Source organism: Haliotis rubra, unplaced genomic scaffold, assembly GCF_003918875.1.
Source record: "Haliotis rubra isolate DU_JTF1 unplaced genomic scaffold, ASM391887v1 Scf170, whole genome shotgun sequence".
Lineage (NCBI taxonomy): Eukaryota > Metazoa > Mollusca > Gastropoda > Lepetellida > Haliotidae > Haliotis > Haliotis rubra.
In genome coordinates this window covers 1099538-1125211 of record NW_025765670.1, presented here as the reverse complement: position 1 = coordinate 1125211, position 25674 = coordinate 1099538, and the positions used below count along the sequence as shown (strand labels likewise).

The 25674-nt window shown below is 36.8% G+C and overlaps 1 protein-coding gene across 1 annotated transcript in view; it reads left to right on the top strand.

Moving 5' to 3' along the window:
- Positions 1-958: 958 nt before the first annotated feature.
- Positions 959-25674, top strand: part of LOC124272530 (IQ motif and SEC7 domain-containing protein 1-like) — a 185402-nt gene continuing 160686 nt past the window's right edge. The window contains 1 exon segment of the mRNA XM_046707740.1: positions 959-1457. Within this exon segment, the coding sequence (XP_046563696.1) occupies positions 1240-1457 (218 nt within the window). The 5' untranslated portion in view covers positions 959-1239.

The window sequence follows — 25674 nt, the reverse complement described above, 5'->3', positions numbered from 1 at the left end:
CTCAATGTGTTAATTTATAATTGTAATGCAAGAAAAACCACACGCACTTTCAGAAACAAATTAAGAAGTGCCAAACTTAATTTGAATTTGAACATCTGGTGCAGTGTTTCAAAATGACATGCACGAACACAGACTCTCTGTGGCTTGTCTCCACTTGTAAATGTGTGCATGTGTATCGATCTTTGTCTCCTCTAACTGCCATCCCAAACAGCATGCTCCAAGCGTGTTTTATTGAAAAAATAATAAGGACATATTTGAAATATCTTTACTGTACTCGACTTGTAATGTCACTTTAAAAACAAAAACTTAATTGTTCAAGTCAGCAAATAGGACCGAGTATACATATAGTATCAGAAATGGTATACGTCCTGATGAAAAGAACGAATTTTCAAACTAACATTTTATCTGACATAGTAAATAAGTGACACGTAAACGTATATACTGTCGAGACGGGTTATTTTGCATTTGAAATAAAGATGTTTAAAATTCCTACCTGGTTTAAATCTATTCATAAATTCCAAATCCTTTCTAATATTTTTTTTAACAGACAGGTGTGGCGAGTACTGAAGACATAGAATAACGGAGTCCTATTTTATATGACTACTCACTACAGGAAGTGTTTTATTTCTTTTCTACACTGACGTGTTAAAATGACCCGAATTTGAAAGCACGATGATTCACCCCATACCTTTGCTACCTGAGTGGTAGACTGACAGGTTCCCCTATTCTTACCTGCCTGCGATGCTACTTGTCGCACAACTAGCCAACATTTGTAATGGTCAATTGCAAATATCACCGTTGTAATGAAGGTATTAAACGTAAATTATCATTTTGGGATATACTATTACACAGTTGATGTATTACAAAATTAGTTATGCCTAAACCCACTAAGAGTATTTATTAGTTGAATGGGGGAATGGAACTAGTTTTAGGACAGTAGTGACAAAGTTTGTGTTGGACTTCCGGAGTGTTTACCCCAGCGTGTTTGGGACTAGGGATAATCAGATAAATAATTACAATTTTGTTGCATTGATTTGCCTCCTATTACAACTTGGTGCATGACTGCCACTCGCAGGAGGTATTATCAGCGTGCTTTTCTAGGGGTAAGCTGGCATAACAGCGGTTGATGCGCAAGTAGCGAGGAAGCGAGACAACGTGACCCCTGACCTAAGTTTGGCTGTCACATCGGCTGATCGGAAGATGGCTGACTTCGGGAACTACCTGTAATAAAGTGTCAATATGACTGAAAATTCGGAAGATACTGTCTGGGTAGGACCCAGGTCAATGGAGGAATTACAGGAATTGATTGCCGAAAAGGATAATATTATCAGTCATCAGTGTGGCAAGATAGAAAGTTTGCAAGCCGAACTGACTCAAGTGAAAGAAGAACGAGACCAATTGCTGAGAAAATTATCCGTAGTAAACAGCCCTGAGGATGCCACACCAGGGGAGGACGGGTAGGTTTTACTGTTAGATAACATTTCTTTTGATATTGACTCCATTGTGTGTCATAGGTTCAGGCGCCTGACCTGAATCTAAGTGTATTTGACTGTCAAGTGTTTGACAGACCACAGCTAATCGTGTATGTTCGTGTTAACGTCAGCTTGCTTTAGTATGAACCACGAATGACAACATTCTGATTGATCTCATGTGTGCGTAAATGCCAGTCCCAGTAACACCTAATGTCAACTTTGGTGAACAATTCCTTTGATACATGCACGTGTTTCATTTACTAAATGCCACAGTATTTAATTATACTTAATGGTTATTGTTTGGAAAACTCGCAGAGAAGGGACGCCTGGGTTTGTTTTGAAAACAAAAATGACCTCTTACTAGTCTAAGCTATCTAAAAAATATGCATCTAAAGTAACAACACTACCAGCATATCCATTTGTCTTCTCATATATTAATGCAAGCTATAACACTGGATGTTAGGTAACGTCAAAGATATCTCTGTGTTTTGCCATATAACAACTAAGATTGTTTTTAAGGTACATACTGTATTTCATTTACTTTCAGCAAACTTTATTGTCTAACTATTTAGTAAAAACAAATGATACAATGATATGTCTCGAGCTGAAATATGTGTATCATTTGCATATACTTCTGTAAACCAACCCAAGTTAATTTTGTTCACAATTATTAAATTTATATTATTAAAAACATCAGCTTGTTTTAAATCATAACATATTCTTTTGAGATTGTATCTATTGTGAACTGCTTTTGTTCTTTTGTTTGAATCCAGTTAACAAACATGACCGAGGTCTCTGTAAATTTGATTTTTCCAAGTTCAGTGCATTGTTCCAGAATCCAGACAAAAACAGTGTCTTGGACACACAAATAGAGACGATGTCAGCTGAGCAAAACAACTGGAATACACATTATGTGATAGTGAATCTCCCTTGTTGGTAGCTTATCTGGGTGTGTGTAGGAGATAATGAACTGTCCATTACCTGTCATAATAGCTGTGATAATCTAATTACTGCTGATTAGCATCACATGTTAATCACAGCGTAGACAAATACTCAAGTTTCCAATAACATGGCTGACTAGTCACAACAAATATTCTTTGTTTTTAATCTTACTGTTATCTGATAATGTTCTGAGTAATAGTTTTGAACGCTTCTTTTTGTGGTGGGCATCAGATGGGATGGAGAGGTTATGTAATGGAGTTATCATAAGACTTGACAGATTTGAGTAATTTGTGTTTCTTAAACAATATCGCTGTTGATGTACATTTTCTTTTTACATCAGGTTTATTAATGGCATTTAGAAGTGATACACTTAGAGAGAGAGTTTTTATGGATGTCAACTTCTTTATTATGAGGAACACATTTCTGAGTATTGCCTTACTCCTTCATCAGGTGAATGAATGGTATGAGGAAGAGAGCATATATATGTACATGTATTGTTTTAACAGTTTGAAGTTCACAAAATGGCTATTGATTTCCTGTCTTGGGATGAACTGCTACAAATATACTCAGGGTCGAAATAACTTGAATATTGCTAGTGTACTCCAGTACAGTGGCACATGTAAAATCACTTGCCCTAATCATTTTTCCACTATACTGGACGATTTTCTTGTTGATTTTTTAAATAAACAACATAATTGACATTGGAAAGTCAACTGGACACCGGTACAGTGTGATATACAAATTTGCTTGCCCAACAGAAAAAGACACTGGACTGGGGCATCGGGCAATGGGTTATTTCTACCCCTGATACCGTATCATCATCATAGTGGTTTTTAGTTTGGATTTACAACAAATTGATAACCTTCTTTTTAAATTAGGTTTGAGTGTATGATTTGATGCTTACAGACCTTTATAGTCAGAGTTGAACAATTTTTTAAAGAGATCAGATATATAGTTGTTGGCTGATGCGTCAGCTGGTGTTGACCCCTTTGTCCCAAAGTGTGAGTGGTCACTTTGTGGCTATGTTTGCTTGTTTATTCAGGGCACACTGTCCAGTGTTTGGTCAGCCTGTCTACTCTAAATTGACTTGTACAATAGTAAACATCGAAGGATGGCATCACTTTCTCGTGTACCTAAAGGCATTTAGGCATGCTCCATTTGTTTCGAAACAATTAGACTTGGCTATAAATAATGTGCCTGTTTAAATGTGACAGCTCTGTTTATAATTAGTTGTAAAAATAATCAAGCCTTGCTTTGAGGTGTTTGTTCAGCAGTTTTGGAGCAGTTACTGAAAAAGATGATTAAGCGGAACAAATTTTATGGATTGACAACTTCTTTAGTGCAGTAGATGCAAGGTTTTGGTGTTGACACTAACACTGTTATCAAGCAAATGATACACAACATATGCACAAGGAGACTATATTAGTGTTGGGAATTGGTTAAAATCTCATAATTGATGATTGCTTCATTACAACCGATCAATGATCAAAAATAATTGGTTAGCGTCATTTATGAATTTTTCCTACCAATTTTGTTAATGCACAAAAACATAAAGAAAAAGCATGTAGTTCTTTGGGGGTTTTTGGGGCAAATTTCACATCGTGAAAGGATGACTAGTATGTTAGGAACATAAATTCTTGGGGTCTTTGGGATAAATTCAATCAGGACTTGGAATGAGCTTGTAGTGCTCATGAAATGTAACTGACAAAACCAGCCTTGTGAAAAATATTGTTCCAGAATTGTTTGTGTTCGATTATGAGAAAACATGATCGATTGCTTGGTCGTTTAGTCACTGCGACCAATCTTCGATTATTTCAATTAATCGGACCACCACTAGACTATATACATGAAGGATATTTGAGTTTATACATTTGCAAAGATTGATGAACAATATGGTGACATTACTGATAAAAGTACAGATAATTGACTGTATTACTTCTAGAGACAGTATTATGCTGCTGTAGTTTCAGCTGAAACACGTTATTAAATACATGTATATGCTTGTCATGAATATATTCAAAATATTATCCTGAATTGTTTAAAAATATTATCAATATGACTGCTGTTTATGGAAATACATAATTTGACTGAATGATTTTAACCAGGTTTGTAACAGATGTTGAACAACTACTTGATCAATGCATCAAGAAATGTGCTGAAAATATGTTGTCAGGGAACAGTGTATGGGTATTCTAGTCGAGATTTCTGACAGTATTATAATGCCAGCCCACAGAGTTGGTGAGTGAGCGTGTGAATGAATGAGTTTAGTTTTATGCCGCTTTTAGCATTATTCCAGCAATATCACGGCAGGGGACACCAGAAATGTACATTGTACCCATGTGGGGATTCAAACCCAGGTCTTGGGCGTGACGGTGAACGCATTAACTACAAGGCTATACCATCCCCCTAGCCCACCAAGCTACCATGTATACTGATTTAGTGCTGAGCCAACCAGTCCTTGTTTTACAACATATATATTTTTAAAGCTGACCTCAGGGGTGGTGGGGTAGCCTAGTGGTTAAAGCATTTGCTCGTCATGCCATAGATCTGGGTTCAATTTCCAACATGTGATATTGCTCGAATTTTGCTAAAACTTCGTAAAACTAAACTCACTCACTCACTAATGCTCACCTCCATATTGTAAATTATTTTGGTATGAAAGGAGGGATCAACCTTCAACTCTCTGGACAAATGCTCTGTCCACTGCACCATTGAGTTTTCAGTTAAAGAAATAAGTTGGAGCCATTGTGGACACTGTACATTTGGTTTCATTTCCTTGTGTCAGTATCATTAAAATATTTGGCTTACCAAGAATGTAAGGGTTTTTTTTAAATCCAGCATGGCATTTGAACGTACCATTGTTCCACATGAATGTTGTATGACTTAGTCTGAAAATCATGTCAGATAACTGTTTCCATGCCAACCCATCTACATTCGGAAACAGCAATTTTTTATTTTTCAAGATTACCCTTTAACATGTTTACAAATGCAGAGGGAAAATAAACCTACACCGGGACTTACTCAGCAAGGGAAACTAACTACACCCAGATGCTCAATAATTAAATGATCTAATTTGGACTTTAAAAATATTGTGTTGTTGTGCGGGAGCTGCTAAGGAACTGGGAACCGAATCAATAGAATGTTCTAATGAACCAGTTTCAGCCATCGCTGTCGTACTGAAACAACACGATGACAGTTTGGGGCTGATGTACAACTAATGTGCATTATTTATCACATTGTATTTCTGAAGTAAACACGGCTGAAGTTGAAGTGTACAGGGGTGATCAATCTTGGCAGTTGTTGCAGGATACAGAGCCGATTGGTCTTTGGCACTGTGTTTCCATAGCCCGCTGGCTATGACCAAAGCGCCCAGCATCTGTGTCCACCTTTGGTCAGGTCAGCAAATTCCAGTGTTAGTGATCATGGCGAAAGGTCAAAGGGAGGACACTGCTTGTTGATGTCTGCATGGTTTGGAAATAGTTCATCTCAGTTTTGAAAGGTGGAAATCAAGAAATGTTTCTTCAAAGCTTCATGCAGATGGAGTTAATCCTTTTTAGGTTAGCATAAAGGGCTGAAGATGAAGATGAGATTTGTAGAAATAGTTCCTCACTGCAGAATATGCTTTGTCAGCATTTCATCATGTTTATCCGTGGATGTAGCAGCTGGTTTTCTTTGAAAGGGGTTATTCAAAATTTTACTTTATTTCCAAGCCGTTACGCATAAATTTAGAAGTGGAATCCTGTGAAAAATGCCTTGTTGCAAGGTTTTACAGGTATAACACGTTTATATTCCCAGCGTTAAACCCCAAGAATCTGAAAATGCGACGAAAATCAAATCTGAAGAGCTTTAGAGCTTGTAGGGGCAAATTTAAAAGCTTACCACAAACGTGCTATATTATAACTATATTATGAACAGATATACTGATAAATAGATATACGGATATACTGGTAAGAGTATTATCATGTTCATTGAAACTTGCTGCACTATCACTGCTAACACGGTAACATATTGGTAACTTGTTTCGACAAAATGAAAATAGATCTGACGTACATGTATGTTTGTTACACTCTGTAAACCAGGAAACAAAAAAAGCATGTGTCACTCTGTCAGTCAACTAAAATTATGAACTCACTTACTAGATATACCAACATTTGTTGCTTATACAGAGAGAGTATTTTATTTACATGTCACATGTCACTGAGTGAATCAGACATTATACATAATCACTGAAAATTTCAGGGATTATACGTCATACCTGGTTTTACATATTTATTGTAACATATATAAGAAGGCACTATTTGTAGGATGTCAATAACAGGTACAACCTATTTGACCTATGAGATACGGTACATTTAAAAAAATTCATTAAAACGACATATTTGCTAAGGTTAGAAACATATGACCTAGTTTGACTCCATGTTGCCACAAGTTAATTAATGCCTTTGCAGAGCATCCTCACATTCTGAACATAATTTATTTGTAAGGGATACTTCTCCAATACTTTCAAAATGAATTGATATCTTCCTGCTTTTAAAGTATACTTCTGAAAATGACAAAAATATTGCATTGCCTGCAGTATGTTTATCTGTAATTCCTTCAACTTGATTTTTTTTTATTACATTATACAAGCATATGAGTTGTTGGTTTGTTGTTTAACACCCGACTCAGCAATATTCCAGCCATGTGGCTGCAGTCTGTATATAATTGACTCTGGACCAGACAATCCAGTGATCAACAGCATGAACATCGATCTACGCAATGGGATATTCAGACAAGTGTGAACCAAGTCAGCGAGTCTGACCACCGGATACAGTTAGTTGCCTCTTACGACAAGCATGGGTTGCCAAATACCAATTCTAACCCAGATCTTCACGGGTCAAATATGAATGGTTTCTACACCATTAAGAAGTACATAGTATATGAAATGAAACTATAAGCGGACTGTTCGTTCTCTATCCCTGTTGCTAGGTAACACACACTGATGCTATTCTCGGTCACAATAGAAACATATAATACCTCTGCAGTGACAAATGATTATTAAGTGTCTACATTTGCCACAAAATCTGCTTATAATGGAAATATATCTGATGAGGGAATCTATTTGTAGGCTCTGCCGGACAGGTTGTTAGTGTTACGAAGACAAATGTACAAGGCTTGAGCATCCCCTGACCGTAATCTGTCAAAACCTCATTTGTCTCCTCAACTGAGCTTGTTTCTGCATGAGGACGTGCTCAAATTGACAATTTTGGTGTTAATTGCTGCTTGTTCATACAGTGTGCTTAATATGTTGTTAATGTGGACTTCATAAATCAGAATATTCAACAGAAATGCTAAATTGAATTTATGTTTCACTGAGTTTAATATGTGTAGGTCAGACATGTCTTTCGGGTTTCTTTTCTTATTCAGAATGTATTATTTTTAATGTAGAATTAATGATCAGGTATGCTATGCTTCTGAATGAAAGAATGTCATTACCATGTTTATTCTTTGACTAAATTGGACAAAATCTAAAACCCATTGTGCATATGTTCTCAAGTTTTACAATCAGGAACTGAATGACCTATTAAACAGGCAATTATTGTAAAGAAGAGGAACTTATTGAGGTGTATGATCTGATCACACAGACTTCTCCTCCAAACACCCATTCATCAAACCTTAACATCCTCAACAGACCTTCATCCTCTGTTTTGAAAGCTTGACACACTGTTGACAGAAGACAGGACATTATCTGCAGACATCACCCTTTGGTTTAAAAAGCTTCCATTTGATACTCTGGGTCTTTTTTACAACCCCTCACTATAACACACTAAATGGGAGACAAAGATTTGAATGTTGGACTTTTTATCGTTATATCTACATAAATGGGTGATGAGAGTACAGTTGTGATTATTAACAATTATTAGTTCAATAATAAGGTCAAAGGGTACAGAAGCGTGTTATAGAGAGGGGGTACTTGTTGATGTCTGTTCTCAGATAAGGATCAATAGGTTCTGTCTGGGTGTTGTAGGGTCACTGGTGTCTCTGCTCTGGTTCCCTAGTCAGGAGCAAACAGGGCCCCAGTGTTGATGTCCACACTGTGGGGACTGGCCACTCACACCAAGCTGTGGGTATCAGTTCGTTCCAAACATTGAAATCATAACACACAACGGATGCAAATGATCTCATGAGGTTGTATTTCAAGTGGCCATTCAGGAGTCCAGAGTTAACCTTTAACAATTGTTGGCTGGTCTAGCAATCAACCTTTAGAACTTTAACTTACACTGTATCCACTGCACACATTAATAATTGACCTTCTAACGCTACCCAGTGATAGACTGATGTTCAGTCTGAAAATATGCAATTTCAGTATATTCTGATATAAATTATTTATTTTTGTACATTTTAACAAAGGATGGCATCATCGCAATAAATAATACCTGTCACCATGTTTACAATTATGAACAGCACACCAAATTATGTAACATATGCATTCTTATAATTTGTTTCGTTAATCTTTAGAATATGCTCTAAATGTTACCTGTTTGTATGCATTTCTACCAAATTGCCTCTGTTCCGTAATGGAGTGGGTTGGGTTTTTAACATGTCTTATCTCTGATGAATCAATTACCTAATTTTGAAAAAAGGTTAAACCTGGAATTAGCTTGGACTAGCACAAGAAGACACTCAATCATATGTACATACACACGTGCACACACACATGCATCCATCTTTCATAACGGAAGATACTTTTTATGATTATGACAGAGCAGGTGGGTTGATTATGTTTGTTGTTTAACTGCGCTGAGAATTCCATCTATGTGATGGTGATCAGATAAATGGTTAAGTCTGGACCAGACACTCCAGTGACTGACATCATGCGCAACTATCTATGCAGCTGGGATAGAGTCACATCCAGCAACCAAGTCAGCGAGTCTGACCACCAGATCTAGACTATATATAAGTCTCTGAATATATATAATTTTGATAGTAACAAATAAACCCATTTAGATTGAAAAGGAGCCCCAGTGAGTTGGGAGTTTCAGACCTGAGGAAGGAAATCTAGACTTGCTTCAATTGGAGCTTTAGCATTGCAGAAAGGGCAGGCAGAAGGGAAAATAGTTCAATTCAGGGACCGTGAGACAGACTACACCAGATTCTGTTAGTAAGTTGTCCTGTGTGGGTCATGCTTTCAAACCGGAGCAGGAACTCCTGCATTATTTATTTGTACAGGGAAACTAACACTATCACTCATCAAACATTAGCTTAACCTGGTAACATATGACCCCCTCTAGGATAACCCTGCAGGGCCTGACTTACCCTAACGCTCAGTCTCTGAATGTATATAATTTTGATAGTCACATATAGTTCGATTTAAATTGAAAAGCAGCCACAGTGGGAATTCAGAAGCTCAGGAAATCTAGACTTGCTCCATTTAGAGGGCTTTAGCATTTGAAGGAAGGGTTGGGCAGAGGTGAAAATATTGATGTTCAGGGTCTGTTAGACATACTAGGCCTGTGCTCCTCAGAACCGATCGTGACCAGCTGTAATATTAATGATCTTGCTTACCCTCAGCGTGACAGAGATAACTACAAGATGGATCCACTGCATGGATCAATTATTAATCAACTATTGTTGTATTGATGGATCTGCTAATCACGCCAGCTGAACATCAATACAAATATATATGAAGAGTAGGGTTATTGTGTCACGTATATATGTTGTTTATGTCAATAACACCACTGTCTATTGGACTTATGCTTAGTCTCTGAATATATAATTTTGATTGTAACAAATAAATAGGGCTGCTCAATATGACCGGTTTACCGGTATTTACCGGTTCAGACATGAAAACGATACGTATTGCGATACGCTGATCGAAAACCAGAGCCCAAGGCAGACCAGAGACCCTGAACCTGGGGAAATCTAGACTTGCTTCATTTAGGGCTTTAGCATTGCAGGGAGGGCTAGGCTGCAGAAAAAATAATATGGTTCAGGGACTATGTACCTTGAGACAGCTTCTCCGTGACACTGATGCTGCCTGAAATCTTTAAGAACAATCTGTCTTAATATTTGTTGACAAAATGTCATTGAATGTGTGATAAAATTATGTCAGCTGAGTGATGTACATGTCTATCACAGATTACATTAGTCTGTCATACAGACCATAGAACAAATATTTAAAAAAGCCCATGCGAGTCTGTAATAATACAAGCTTTACACTGTTGCTGCACCATGGACATCCATCATCAGCACTACCATCAGATTTTCACTTGTCCTCAGTATAATTAGTAGCCTCAGGCTTGCAGACTAGCATTGACTTCAAAGGCTATTGGTCTATGTTAGTCATCCTAAAAAAAAAATTTGTACGGCTGGTGATTTGTCAGAGCATTTTACTGAATATTAAGACAATTTACAGGAATTACAATATTACCAATTATCCAATAAGCAAAGAATTAATGTGTTACGGTCTTCTTTCCCCACAATGGCTTGATTATTGGGCAGACATATCTCTCGGAAGAGATGCTTTGAATTTCTTTCAGAGTAAATTCAGCTGAACACTCAGCTGTCAAACAGTTGGTGATAACAGACGGAAGTGATGAGAAATGGTAGTCAATAAATAAGCAACTAACTGGGACATTGACGTGGGAATTATCACCTGTCTGCTAATGACGTACCTGTCAATGGTAGCATTGTTCTCATCCTGGTGTTGTCAATTATGTTTAATTGATGTGTTGTTGATTGGCTGATTACCTGGAGGTATTTCAGCTCTCAGATAATTATTGCTGGGATTTGCGATAACGAATGAACGTTGGAATGTCAGTTATTTCAAATATGCACTTCCTTATGTGTTGTGCTTTTGTAATATATGCAGGGCTACAGACAAGGGGTGTACAGGCGTAATGTACGCCTCAAAATCAATTAAGTACGACATAAAATAAGATTTCAAGCATATCGTGTATGCACATAAATACCTTTGTACGTCTAACATTTAATTTCCGTGCATACCGTGCAAATGGAAATCTATTTCGGATAAATACTTGTCAAGTTTCTTTTGCGAAACACGATTTGACACATGAGGAAACCCCGACAGTAGGAATCACTTGCGTTGCCATGCAATGATATGCGTCACTATTTTTCGATTGGCTAAAAACTACACTGTTCCTATTTATATCCAGTTCGATTCCCCACATGGATCCCCGCCCGTGACAATTTGCTAAAAGCGGCGTAAAACCAAACTCAGTCAGTCAGTATATCCAGTCGGACCTGACATTTCGTGCATCACACGGTCGCTCAGTTATTTCTCACGCGTCTTCAAATACAAATACATGGTTGGAAATAGTGATCGATGAATCGTCCAGACAAACCACATCACCAATTCACTCGCTCACACAAAAACATGTCAGTACTCCTTCAAAATTCTCAGTACACCTCCACTTGCAATATGATGTGTAAGTACACTCACACCCCCAAAAGTTATCTGGAGCCCTGATATGTATTGGATATATGTATTGTTGTCTGTCTGATACTAGGAGCAGTGGGAAAGCATCATAGTTAAAGCGTTTGCTTGTCACGCCTGGTGGCTGAAGCCGCGGTGGCTGAGCGGTCTAGGCGTCTGACTTTGTGTGCTGGCGATTAGGTGCCTGACTCTGAGGGTGTGGGTTCGAATCCCGGATGGGACTCAACCCAACAAAAGTACTAGAATCTGTACTTTACTAAGAAAGTGTAATCCCAAATATGACATATGTAACATTTGACCACTTTCTAAATGGCATTGTATATTTCATGCCTGGGTTTGATTCCCAAACATGGGTACAATTTGTGAAGCCCATTTCTGGTGTGCCCTGCATGATATTGATGGAATATTGCTAAAAGCAGCTTAAACCATGCTCACACACTCACTCACACCTGTGTCCCATAGGCAGTATGGCCTTATATTGTATACTGTTAAAGAATATTTAATTATTCATACTTGTGTTTTACACTTTGATGTATGATATTCTTTTCTAACTGATGATTAGGGATGGAAGCTTTCCTCTTTAGATAATGGGTTGATATAAAGAACAACCTTCAAGAAACATACATTTTGATTGTTTGAAGTACTGATTTAACTGTTTTGAACTGGAACATATTTCCACTAAGGGGACACAAAGAATGAGCTACATATTGTACCAACTTAGGAATCAAACTCTGTGGCATGATAAGCAGACACTTGACCTACAAGGCTAACCCACTGCTCCTGTTCATTCAAGTTTCAGTATTTATGACATGCTCTCTATTTACTTAGATATTTACTCAACATGGATGACTTGACAAAATTTCAATTTTATGCTGACTAATCAACTTTCAGTTACCTTGTTTGTGAATGGCTGACTAGACATTTTAGGCCAACTAGATTGACTTTCGTTTTTATGTCAATTTGAACAGTGTTTCAGTCATACCATAGTGTGTTAGATTTACTTTGGATGAAGTCATTAAGTACATACTTGCATCACATGGTGGTATATATAGACTAATATTCCTTAAGCTACTTTAATGGTGGCCAAGGTGAAGATGTACTCTTTGCTGTGTTAAGTTGCCTCCCTTGGGCCCACAAGGAACCAGGGATTTGGTTTCGAATTGTGGTGCATTGAATTACGTTTCTGGTTTGTCTGCACTGTTGTTAATGTTTGAGACCTTCATGACTTGGGGCTATCCTCCCACGTAATGCTGATATACCGCGATATAACTCGATACGTAAGAGGTGACTAATGGGATTGCGTAGTCAGGCTCACTGACTTGGTTGACATGTGTAATCGTATCCCAGTTGCGTAGGTCGATGCTCTTGCTCTTGATCACTGGATTGTCTGGTCCAGAGTCAATTATTTACAGTCATCATATAGCTGGAATATTATGGAGTGCAGCGTAAGAATCTCACTCACTCACTCACTCACTAACTGGAATACTGTTCAGAGTAGCCGCAAAAACCAACTAACTCTCTTCTCAACATTTCATTTTAAAATTATCATACACAGTTTTGGTTCACACCGGTGTTGACTAGGGTGTACCGAGTGTTGACGACCGCTCTTGAGGTATCTACTATTAATAGTACATTTTATAATCATTTGATAACCTCATGTTAATTTGGGGAAGTATGTTAATAATTTGATGTGTGGTGTTTTAATGGAAGTCCTTGTGTGCCTAGGAATGTTTTGGTTTCTGTCCGTAGAAGTAGAATCTAGGGACAACCTGACCCTTCTCCCACTATCATCAGCATGATTAGTGTGGCAAGAATCCTGAAGCTTTAATCATTTACATCAATGCCATATTCCAGTTGATTTTACAAGTAATAACCTTTCCTACTGTCAGTGAGTTGTAACCTCATACATTTTCTGTTTTCACTTTTGATGGTTTTGTCTTTGAAAATGGATGAACTTTGTCAAAGGTTTTGTGGTAATTATTTATTAAAATGGAAGAAAATAATTTCATGCTCTTAAATTACAGAAGTCCTTTGAAAAGACCCAGAGAGGTCAAGATGACATTAATCTGAGTATGTGACGGCACATCTTTTCTTTCGTTAATATTTCATTGATCATGTTGATATAATATCTATTGATTTTAGCTCAGAATGTATTAGCTCTCCTCTTTTCATCTTTTATGAGACTAAATTCTTAGAAGTCATTTAGTGCAACTAAGAAGGCAGAACTAAAGGATGATGCAATATTTCATAATCAATGAATTGATTATTTTTAGAATGTCATTCAGGAAAGAGGAAATACGTGACTCGCATGGTATGGGGCATGTTAGATATAGGAGAGTGATAACACCAAGTACATGACTTCCTGACTTTAGAATATCCCAACCTCTGATTTCTTTCAACAAGAAATTAACAATAACATTATAAATTTGATTCTGATTCCACAGTTTTTTCTGTTCTAAGGTTGCAAATTTTTACATAACCCATCCTTGTGACCAGCAATGAAAATGTGATTTTGAAAAAAAGTATTTTTGTTTACGATCTGTAAAATTGTGGCTTTAGGTTGAAGTTGTTGGCAAATCAAAATCAGTAGGTATAATGTAATTTGAACTCTCTACATTTAAAAAAGAATTAAAGCTATTACAAAAACTAAATATTCTAGTTATTTGTTCTTGTGTTCTCTATTGTGTATATTTGACTTTTTTACTTTCTGGTAAAAGAAGAGCTGTACACTTATGTCAGAAGTCCATATCTTGCCATGGTCTTGACATTGTAATTAAGGACCTTTGTATAGTTGAGACTCTGTGTGTGTTTAGCATAGCTGTTAAAACTGCTGGATTAAGACACATCATGAAATTTGAATTAGCAGACAAACAAAGTGGGTTTTCAAGTACTTGAAAGCTTGCAAGTGTTGTCATTTGGCTTGAGCTTCTCTAGGTAAATCTTTAGTTGAGATTTAGAGATGAAGAATCAAGGAAGATGGATCTGTTCATTAAAGGGTGGTGTCGTTAAGGATACCAAAGAATTGTGTTAAATACTACACATGGTAGCAGTGTGGGAAGACCATGCACTCTCACGGCAATTTCATTGAAATGAGATCTGATGGTCTGAGACAGTACCGAGGTGGTGCGGTAAATAACTTGTTAAAACATTTACATCAAAGATCTGGCTTCAATCCTCTTCTTCGGTTCTATGTGTGAAGCCGGTTTATGTAGTCCCTTGCCATGAGACTACTGGAAAACCACTCACTCACTCTCTTAACAACAGACCAAAATATTATCGTATTTAAAGATTTGATTTTAATTATATTGCTAGTTTTTTGGAATAGGGCTAAAACCCCATCACTCACCTCACTCAATCACCAGATTTGCTAAACGGCTTTACAGGGCTCAATTTAAGAGATGTTAACCTACTTGCACCAGGTGCAACCGAAGATAAAATCCTAGTTGCACCAGCCAAATTCCAGTTGTACTGCTTTTATTGCAATATGTAATGTAAGAAATATGCTATTGAATTATTTAGATATTTTATTCAGATGTTTTACTTAAAAATTGAGTTGCCCCTGGTTCAAGTTAGACTAATAACTAGGTTGAATTTCGTAATATTGGGTTGCACCAGTGCAAGTAACAAAGCACTAAATCAAGCCCTGCTTTACAACTGACCAAAAAAGTATAAAAAGGTCATTGACCCTATTTGTATGCATCTGATTGGTGAGAATATTTCCTGATTCCATTACATGATATAATAAATTAGGATTATGACAGGTCTTTGTGAGTCCCATGTTGAAGTGAATAAGATTGAAGTAAAGTGGATGTGTAATTTGGTTAGAATCTTTGTTAATGTCAGGGAATATTTTGAATGCATGAGCTTTTTGTTATGGTAATTTAAAGAATTAAGATTTCGATGCCCTGAGAGCCTGTGTCATTCATTCATTGTCATATGAACAATAGCATTGCAGGAAGCTAAGGACCTCGGGCAATGCAATTATGACAATGAAATGAAATATTTGTATTTAATTAAGACAATGATGGGCACTTTCGATAGAGTTTGACAGCAATTTATAAAAAGTGACAGCTTAAAAATAAATTGAAATGAAATTTGAAATGTTTCATTTCAGCATTTTATTGCATGTTTATTTTTCACAGAGACAATGTTTTTAAAATTTTGAATCATTTGGCAACATCAAAATTTTGAAAAATATTTTAGCGTTAAACATGTAAAAAGAATATTTGATAATTCTGTAATCTTGTGCCATTGGATAAAGTGAAATGCATCAAGATATATAAATAATACCTAAGGTATAAGTGCTATGGCACTTCAAGGGCACATTTGTTCGAATGTTTATTGCCACGCAGACTGTATGTAATCGAGTCCATTCAAGAGGTGTAAAATCACTACCAGTTTGGCATCATCGGAGATATGGCATATTACATAAAGAGTTCTCTCCCTTGGACTGGCCCAACCTGCTCAACCATGTATGATTGCGTATGACCTAAGTTTGACAACAGGGTTGTGACATTATGAATAATACAACCCCTAATTTGCAAATAAATGATTATTACAGAGGAACAAATTCAGCTGTTGCTTACTGCAAATTTTCAGTCTTGCACAGTTGAACAGCCAGATGTTGCTGTTGATCCTCTATGACTCAACCTAAGAAAAATAAATGAACATTAGATAGGCATTAAACTTTTGTTGCATTTCATTGTTACACATAACATCGGGTAACAAACATTTCAAGGACCTTTAGTGGTTGCATGTACCAGGAAATATGTTAGAGGTCAGTTGTTGAAGAAATAACCACTGCTGTGTTGATAGCCTATTTAAATTTTTTAATGCAATAATTATTTCATTGATTTAGGAGCTACACAGTGTAAGCCTCATTGTTGCCTCAAGCTTGTGTAATTGCATAAATTATGTAAAAGAAATTTCGGTTAAGGAATTTTTTAATGATGTTGTTCATATTCTGTGAATTCTCAAATCTATCTTGCCGTTGGTTTATGTATGGAAAATGTTCTGTTTATAAAGTCCACTTAGTTTTACCTTCAAAATGACAAGTGAAGCCTGTTTTACTCAGTCAAGTGTCAAGTAAATTTGCAATACGTCATCCTGGGACTTAGTGAAGCTTACACTGTCTTGAGTTAGCACCCAAGTTCATGTTGCCAGCATGTTAGAAGTAGAAAGGTTACATGACCCTCACTGAGGAAATTTTACTGGCAACACTGAGACAAGGATTGGCTGGTATTATGTGTGTGTTATGTGCATGCTGACATCTACACCAGTGTCATTCTCTTACCAGAGTTCAATGTGACTATCATCCTAACCTTAGTGCCTCTGCCACAGGCAGCTGCCATGCGACGATTCATCACATCACATCTTACACAGCCCTCAAGATATTGCATATTATTTCGGGGCAGTTGGGTAGCTTGTGGTTAAAGCGTTTGCTCATCACGCCGAGGACCCGGGTTCGATTCCCCACATGGGCACAATGTGTGAAGCCCATTTATGGTGTCCCCCTCTGTGATATTGCTGGAATATTGCTAGAAAGCAGCGTAAAACCCAACTCACTCACTCACATATTATTTCATCTGTTTCAATTCTGAGAATTCTCAACATCTAGATAATATATGTGAAAGAATTGGTTAACTTTTAAGTAACTAAGTTTGGCTAGACAGAAATGACGGTTCAGTGTTATTGACAGTGATGAAACTAATATTGTATAGTAATTTATTGTACAAAGATGCAATCACCTTGAAAAGAACACATATAATTGATATGATATTTGCATATTTTGTACACAGACATATAGCAGATATAACATGCAGATAATACTGTATAAACGACTAACATTGTATGGAAAATCTGAACAAAAATATATTAAAAAATAAAAATAAAATCCGCCCAGCATAACCATTTTAAAAAAAAATAAGTGATGAGAAACAAGATATTTATTTTATGTGGCCTTAGCACTGCTTCCTGACACTGCCATCTTGTGATACACCAACTGTTTAAATAATGATTGGAGTGGTGTGGGGGTAGATTTAGGGCTGGATAAAAAGATTGATAATCAGAAATATTGTCGATAGGAAAACATATTCATGATTATCGGTATGAAAACTGTGCGATGTGATGTCTCAGTGAATGATTGTCGGTATCTATCAAAAGCCAATCCTAGTTACATTAGACTTGACTTTTCATTACAGAAATATAGGTATGTTATATCAGATATTACATCTGCAAAATAGAACGTGAAGTCCAAACAGCTCAGGACAATATTTAATTTCGGAGTCTAGGCTTGCCGAATCATTCTGAAATGGAAATGGATTTGTGTTTTAATTTATACTCTTGGGGTCAAACGAGGGTTAAAGTAGTTAATACCCTGACAACTATAAGCAACTCAGGTAACTAAAACTGCTTCCTGGTGATAAACCTCATGTTAACATCATAACTGAAAGAGTTCCCAGGTTAAGATACTACAACAAAGACCCTTTAGTACCCGAGGACCCTTTTAATGACCAAACTTTGACTCATACAACAAAAGTAACACGTTCCAATTGAAAGTGGTTCTTAAAAGTCTATCATAATGACGAGGGGTGGTGTTTTTTCCCATCCAACTAACTGTCAACCTCTGAAGCTAGAGATGTAGGTGAAGAAGCATGTGGTGTTTCTTTGTCGTGGTAATTGTGGCAACTTGCCCTTAAGGAACGTTAAGGAAGATTTGTATCATATAACCAATAATTGGTATAAGTGTCAAGCCCTGAGCTGTGACATTTATGAGACAAATTACAGCTCACAGCAGACCCAAGGGCATGGGCAACACAGAGTTATGTCCCCTTACTGTGCCATTATTCTAAAAACATGAATTTGGTTTTTGGAAGAGCATTGAGACAAAGAAATATTTTCTTTTGATATTTTCTTCTCCATTTTAGAACATTAATCATTTTATTCTGAAAAAGACTGACCAATACTTGCAGACTTGACTATGATGACATCGTTTGTGGGCAAAACTAAACCAATATTCCCTGTCACGGTGTAGTGCTTTTGTGTCAGCTGCACGTATGTAGGATTCATCCATGCGTTATGTCTGCAACCTGCATTACTTCTGGCCTACATGATTGCAAGTCGTGATCAAGCTGTTGTATTGAATCCAGTCAAACCTTGTTAATCCAGATGGCCGTGAAACTGGACTACATCCAGGACTGACAAATAGTCATGGAATAAGTAAGGGGTGGTGGCGTGGCCAAGTAGTAAAAGTATTCTCTTGTCACGCCGAAGGCCCAGGTTCAATTCCTCACAATGTGTGAAGCCCATTTCCAGTGTACCCTGCCATGATATGGCTGGAATATTGCTAAAAGCGGCGAAAAACCCAACTCACTCACTGAATGGAATTTGTCATTTTATCGTGTTTCTACACAAGGAAACATCAGTTCCACTGACCTTCTATATTATTGACTTCTTTGTTTCACTGCAAAACTAATGTCACAGTGACATGTATGTGTGATAGTTAATTCATGGTTGGTGATACTGATGGATTTTGCATTAAAACAATCTCTGGTATTAAAACAGTACCATGTTTAAGAAATACAGTTCACTATATCACCATGTATAGTGTAATAAAGCATACTTTCGCCCTGAACTGTTATAGTTAAAGCACAAGGACGCTTGCGTCGGAGTGCTTTAACGTTATAATAGTTCAAGTTTCTTTTAACACAGTTGCATTGAGGCTATTCACTATTATTATAAATCCTTACTTGATGTAATGAAAGTAGTAATGTGAATTTTGAGAGTGAAAAATCTTCTTCTGAGATCACCAAATTATTATGTTTTTCAGGTGTAATAGTTTTAGTTCAACCATGTTAATTGCTACAATTCCATTCCAATGTATTTTTCTGTTTGTTTTGGACCAAACTGTATCTAGATTTATGGATTGATTTGTGTCTTTTTGTGGGTTGCTTTTCATATATGTATCTTGACACAAAGACAAAGGTGACTACTCAACACCCAGGAAGATAACTGCATATTGAGTTCATGCGAGTACATTATTATGTTTTGTGTGTGTGACTGTAGAGAAATATAATCATAATTGTTGAACTTAAATACCTCACACCCAAGCATGTTTAGAATAGAATGGCAATATGTTTTTCCTATTTATACATTTTGGGTCTCAAAAAGGTATTTAAAGAATAGATGGGTAAATATTTGGATGTAATTTTTTACGCATTAATTTTGACGTGAATAGTGAAACGTTTATGAGTTTCAACGCTGACACTTTTGGATGTTTACCTGCCAAACAGACTCTAAAATGACAAATTATTTTTGGTAATGGAGTAAGTTAATGGCCTGTTTGCCTAATATAGTCTAAATATGTTTGAATAGTTTCTCTCAGTGTTTGCCAATCATTTAGTGTGTGTGCCCACTTTAATTAAATGTTTGTGAGGCCTTTCAGGACATACAACAGTGAGGGGTGTGTCATTACACTGAGATAAAGAGGCCCTCTTGGGGAGCTGACGGACCAACAGGTTAAGGCAGCAATAATAGTTGCAAAGTTGTACTCAGCAATAATAGTTGCAAAGTTGTACTCAGCAATAATAGTTACAAAGTTGAAGGCAGCAATAATAGTTACAAAGTTGTAGTTAGACCTGTCTCTCAGTCCCTGAACCACACTATTTTCTCATCCACCCAGCCTATTCTGCAATGTTAAAGCCCTAAATGAAGCAAATCTAGATTTCTTCAGGTACGACAAGCATAGTCGCCTTTTGTGGCAAGCAGGGGTTGCTGAAGACCTATTCTACCCCGGATCTTCACGGGTCCTTGCCTCTTACATGGGCTTAGTATTCAGTACAGCCTTGGAGTGAGGCTAGGGTTAGTCACCACGAGAAAACAATATTGCTGTGCATTGTTTTGTGTGATATTGAAAGGGAAGTGATTTGGAGTTTGTTCGTGTGTGTCCAACAATTCAGAATAAGGTCACTGTTGTGTCCATGTCTCACCAATATTTGTATGGCTGTGTCATAGACAGATATACTGTGCGTCATCAGTTGTTGAGACAAGAACACACAGTAAAATGACTTAGGAATATAAGTGTTGTAGAGTTTTCTTTATTGGATCAGGTGGTCAGGCTCACTGACATGGTTGACACATGTCATCAGTTCCCAGTTGCGCAGGTCGATGCTCATACTGTTGATCACTGGATTGTCTGGTCCAGACTCGATTTTTTACAGACCGCCGCCATATAGCTGGAATATTGCTGAGTGCTGCGTAAAACTAAACTCACTCACATATATCTCGTCAGATCATATATTTTCGGATGGCAGTGCTTACCTGGGCTGTCAAGATAGGTGTTGCGTCACATAGATATTGCAAATTGTTTAATGATGGCTTGTGTTAGGGATAAAGTTATCTTTTATAAGTATAAGGGACATGTTTTCAATCGTTCAATTGACTATAAAGACAACAACACATGTTCTGATAAACTGAAGATATAATTCTTATTATATACAATTCATAGGAATAATGAATATTTTGTCCTTTTATGAAACAAGTGGATACAATATCTTTGAATAATGCTCATTTCAACTTGAACTTGTAATAAAGGCATACATGATTCAGTTCCCTTGCAATATCAGATACTACTTGTGTGACAACACATCCAAACTGTCAGTCTCTTTCAGCCGCATAATGTACATTATCCCTGTGAAAAGGTGAGTAGCATATATCATGGAATTATGACATCTCCACTGACCATGAAAACTTGTATTTTCAAGTGTTTTGTTTTCCAGCTCAATTACATTTTTTGAGAGAGTCAAAGAGGCAACAAAGAAAACTGTAATGGCTCAGTATTTGTTTTGGTGTGGAATAGATTTCATTATGCTTATGTGGAACACTAACAGGGATCAGGTGGTTAGTGTATGTAGTCATGCTAATGACAACCGGGATGGCCAGCTCAAATTTGTCTATTTACACGAATAACGTGTCAAAACAGGAAGTACCATGAAAAATGCTACATTTTGCAAATCACTGATATTATTGACTGGTCGACTGGTCCTAATTTGTATTTGACTTAGTGCACTACTTTCCAGAATTTTCTGTCAAAATAATGGATGAACTTCAAATTGAATTTGCCAAATTTCGACATTCTGTTTGAAGGATGAGGAAGCACTGCTGACGAAATTATCCAGAAGATGTCACACCGTAAGCGTAGTGCTGACCGTAATTAATTAAGTAGAAGTTCTCGTTTCTTGGTAGAGTTGATAGTACAGTGATTGATCAGCATCACTGGTGTCCGGGGGAGTTGAATCTGAGGGGACCAAGTCATTAGCTGCTGCTGTTAGTTTATACAGTAGTCAATACAATTGTCAGGCAGGACTCAATAAGGTGGCACTGTTGGTGAAGACAGTTTACCATGGTAAATATGGTCAAGGTGCTAAGAAAGGGAGGGAAGGTTGGTAAAGGTTGAATATAAGATTAAATTTACATGCTACATTCTGTTTCAATTCTTTTGAAATGTGATGTGGTCGATACGTCTTGCGCGATGAGGTGGAAATGATTACCGTATTCACTGCAATAAATGCCGTTTTCCCCTTGGAATTTGAAAATGGGGAGCTGGTTAAATAAACTCCCAGTGAGTTAAACTCCTTGTCAGATATACAGGACAGACTTAATTCAAGTGTCAAAGTAACTGAAGGTTTTTTGATGATAGTCACAATACACACCTTTTACGTAACAATGCTGTATTTTCTGTAAAATGATGTGTAATATACACAAACAGTTAAAATTAAATAGATTAAATAGGCTTACAAAACATTACTAACAGATTGGTATGGAAGTTGGTCAGGAGCCATTGATAAATGGAGGAAGACATTTATTGAAGTGAATACTGTATAACATGTAGATCCAAAAATAGAATTAGAAGAAATTGAGTCGCGTATATAATACAATTGTACGTGGTTCTTTAGTTTCTAGACTGTGAATCAGTTACTTCCACGTCACATCACGTTAAAATGGAAATCCAGGCCAATATGGACAAAACTGAACAGTATCTTTTCTGAAACCAGATCAAAGACTGAACTTGAAAATATGTAGCTAAGATATTATAAGGGCATCATGTTTTTTGTATGTGTTTGACGTAGCTACCAAATTCTGAACATGGGTCGGTCGGTCAGTCGGTCGGAGAAGAAAAAAAGCACAAAAAAAACAAAGACATGAAAATGCTGCCCTAATATGCATTATCAAGGAACTTAATTGCAAATAATACCTTTTGGTTTTAGGCAATTTGCATGTGGGCTGAGATGTTATATCCTAGTTGGTAAGGGTGATCAAGGCGTGGGACCATTGGGTGTCTATGCAAGTTGGATTCAAGTCATTCAAAGCCAGCTTTGTCTGCAGACTTAAGTTTTATGAAGTGTATCAGTCTCAACATTTATTGTGTGACCGTCTGGGATACTGAGCACAAATTACAATGTCTGGGTCTAGGATGAAAATGGCATCAGACTGGAAGAATCCAGTGACTATGTAAGTATTAACAGTACAATTTGAGTTAAAGTACAGGGTCCGTTCTCTGGCAGGTTGACCTGTGGTAATTGGTATTTTGATTTGTGTGGCTATAACACTGGAACAACTTGTTTATATAGTAACTAGTGGTGGTCCGATTAATTGAAATAATCGAAGATTGGTCGCAGTGACTAAACGACCAAGCAATCGATCATGTTTTCTCATAATCGAACACAAACAATTCTGGAGCACTTTTAGCATTAACAATATTTTTCACAAGGTTGGTTTTGTCAGTTACATTTCATGATTGAATTTATCTTAAGACATCAGGAAATTTATGTTCTTAACATACAATGTCATCCTTTCAAGATGTGAAAATTGCCCCCAATACCCCCAAAGAACTACATGCTTTTTTCTTTATGTTTTTGTGCATTAACAAAAATAACAAGGAAAATTTCATAAATGACGCTAACCAATTATTTTTGATGATTGATCAGTTGTAATGAAGCAATCATCAATTATGAGATTTTAACCAATTCCCAACACTAATAGTAAGGCATGAATGGTGAAGAACATTCCACTAGGACTTACTGTTTCTCGGTGTTGAATTGTAACCAAGAAGATCTGGTTTAGAATTGGCTTTCAGCAACCCATACTTGTCGTAAGAGGTTATACATGGGAATGTGTGGCCAGGTTGACACATGGCATCATATCCCAATTGCTTAGATCGATGTCCTGCTGTTAATCACTGGATTGTCTGGTCCAGACTTGATTATTTACAGACCGCTGTTAAAAAGCTGGAATATTGCTGAGTTTGGCTTCAAACAAACAACACTCTTGAATGACCCTATTTCGTTTTTATATTTATGTTTTGGTAATGAATTTTAAATATATGAATACCAGCCCACCACTCAGAATTGCAAATGTATGTCATTGTTCGCTTGAACAAAGCTATCTTAGCGCCATCCACAAAGCTATCTTACCGTTAAGACAATCATAACTGCCTTGTAATATTATTGACTCAGGACAGTTGTAGATCTAACATTGCTTTATTGAGAATTACTTATCTGTTTACCTCATAAATTCGTCATTTTCCCTTCCATCAAGCACCTATTCTCTGAACTTATACCCTTCAAAGTGTTACAGATTTGTCAAATGTTCTCTCAGACATTCCAGTGTTATATAACATGTGACATTTATGGCCATCTATACCAAATGACCATTATCTCTTAGTGGTACAGGGGCAATAAACTGGCAACACCTGATGTCACTGTTTACTGTCTTACTGTTATGACAACAAACATCATGGTTGAATAGCTGCCTAATCCACCATCTCATGTCTACATGAGAATTGGTGTACTTACTGGAGCAGTAGATTAAAATGTCAAAACCTACCAGCTTATCTTATTACTGATTTTCATTTGTTGTTTTAAACTTTTAATGTCTGCTTTGATCAAAGTATTATGTGATTTAGAACAAATAAAAAAAAATGTTGTGGTTCTGATTACACCTCTTTAAAATTTAGGGTAGGTAGGTAGGAATTTAATTTTTTTTCACATATTTTATTTTAGAAGGAAAGTACAAACTAATAACACATGTATCAATGTGTAATTATTTATTGAATCAAGCTTACGGCCAACATATCAACTTTCTCTATCAGAATGACAGATATCTGTCAGCACCGGGAAAAAACAATGGTATCTTAAAGCTTAATTTATTCAGTCCGCTTAGTAAAAATAGCGTCGGCACCAGAATTCAAGGGTTGGTCGGGTAATCAGAACCACAACCTTTTTTAGGCCCTATGCAAAAACCCCAGTCTCGTGATAATTTTTCTGTCATTTTACATGAATATATCATGGGATCCCAGTTCCATAGGTCGATGCTCATGATTTCAATCACTAGATTGTCTTTTCCAAACTACACTGTTTGTAGGCAGCCATCATACTATTGGAATAATCACAAGCACTCCTTTTAGCAGCAAACAATCATATATTTATGAATTCAATGATAAGCTCTAATTTTTCAATACTTTCGCATGTGCATGTTACCATGGTTACATTGAACAACATTTACCTTGAAGACTATGGCGCCATCGGTTTGTTAACATATTGCTACCACTTAGTCATAAATATTACATGTTAATGCATCTCAGTTGGGTTGACTTCCTTCTTGCTGTTCTCAGAATGTCACTTGGCACATATATAATTAAGGAAATAAACACCTTGAAACTTCACATTATGGATTAATTAATGATGTAAGTCATCCTGTAAGTTCCAAGGTCATGCATCGTTCATTCCAGAGTTGCAGAAAATCAATAATCCCTTGTTACACAATGAT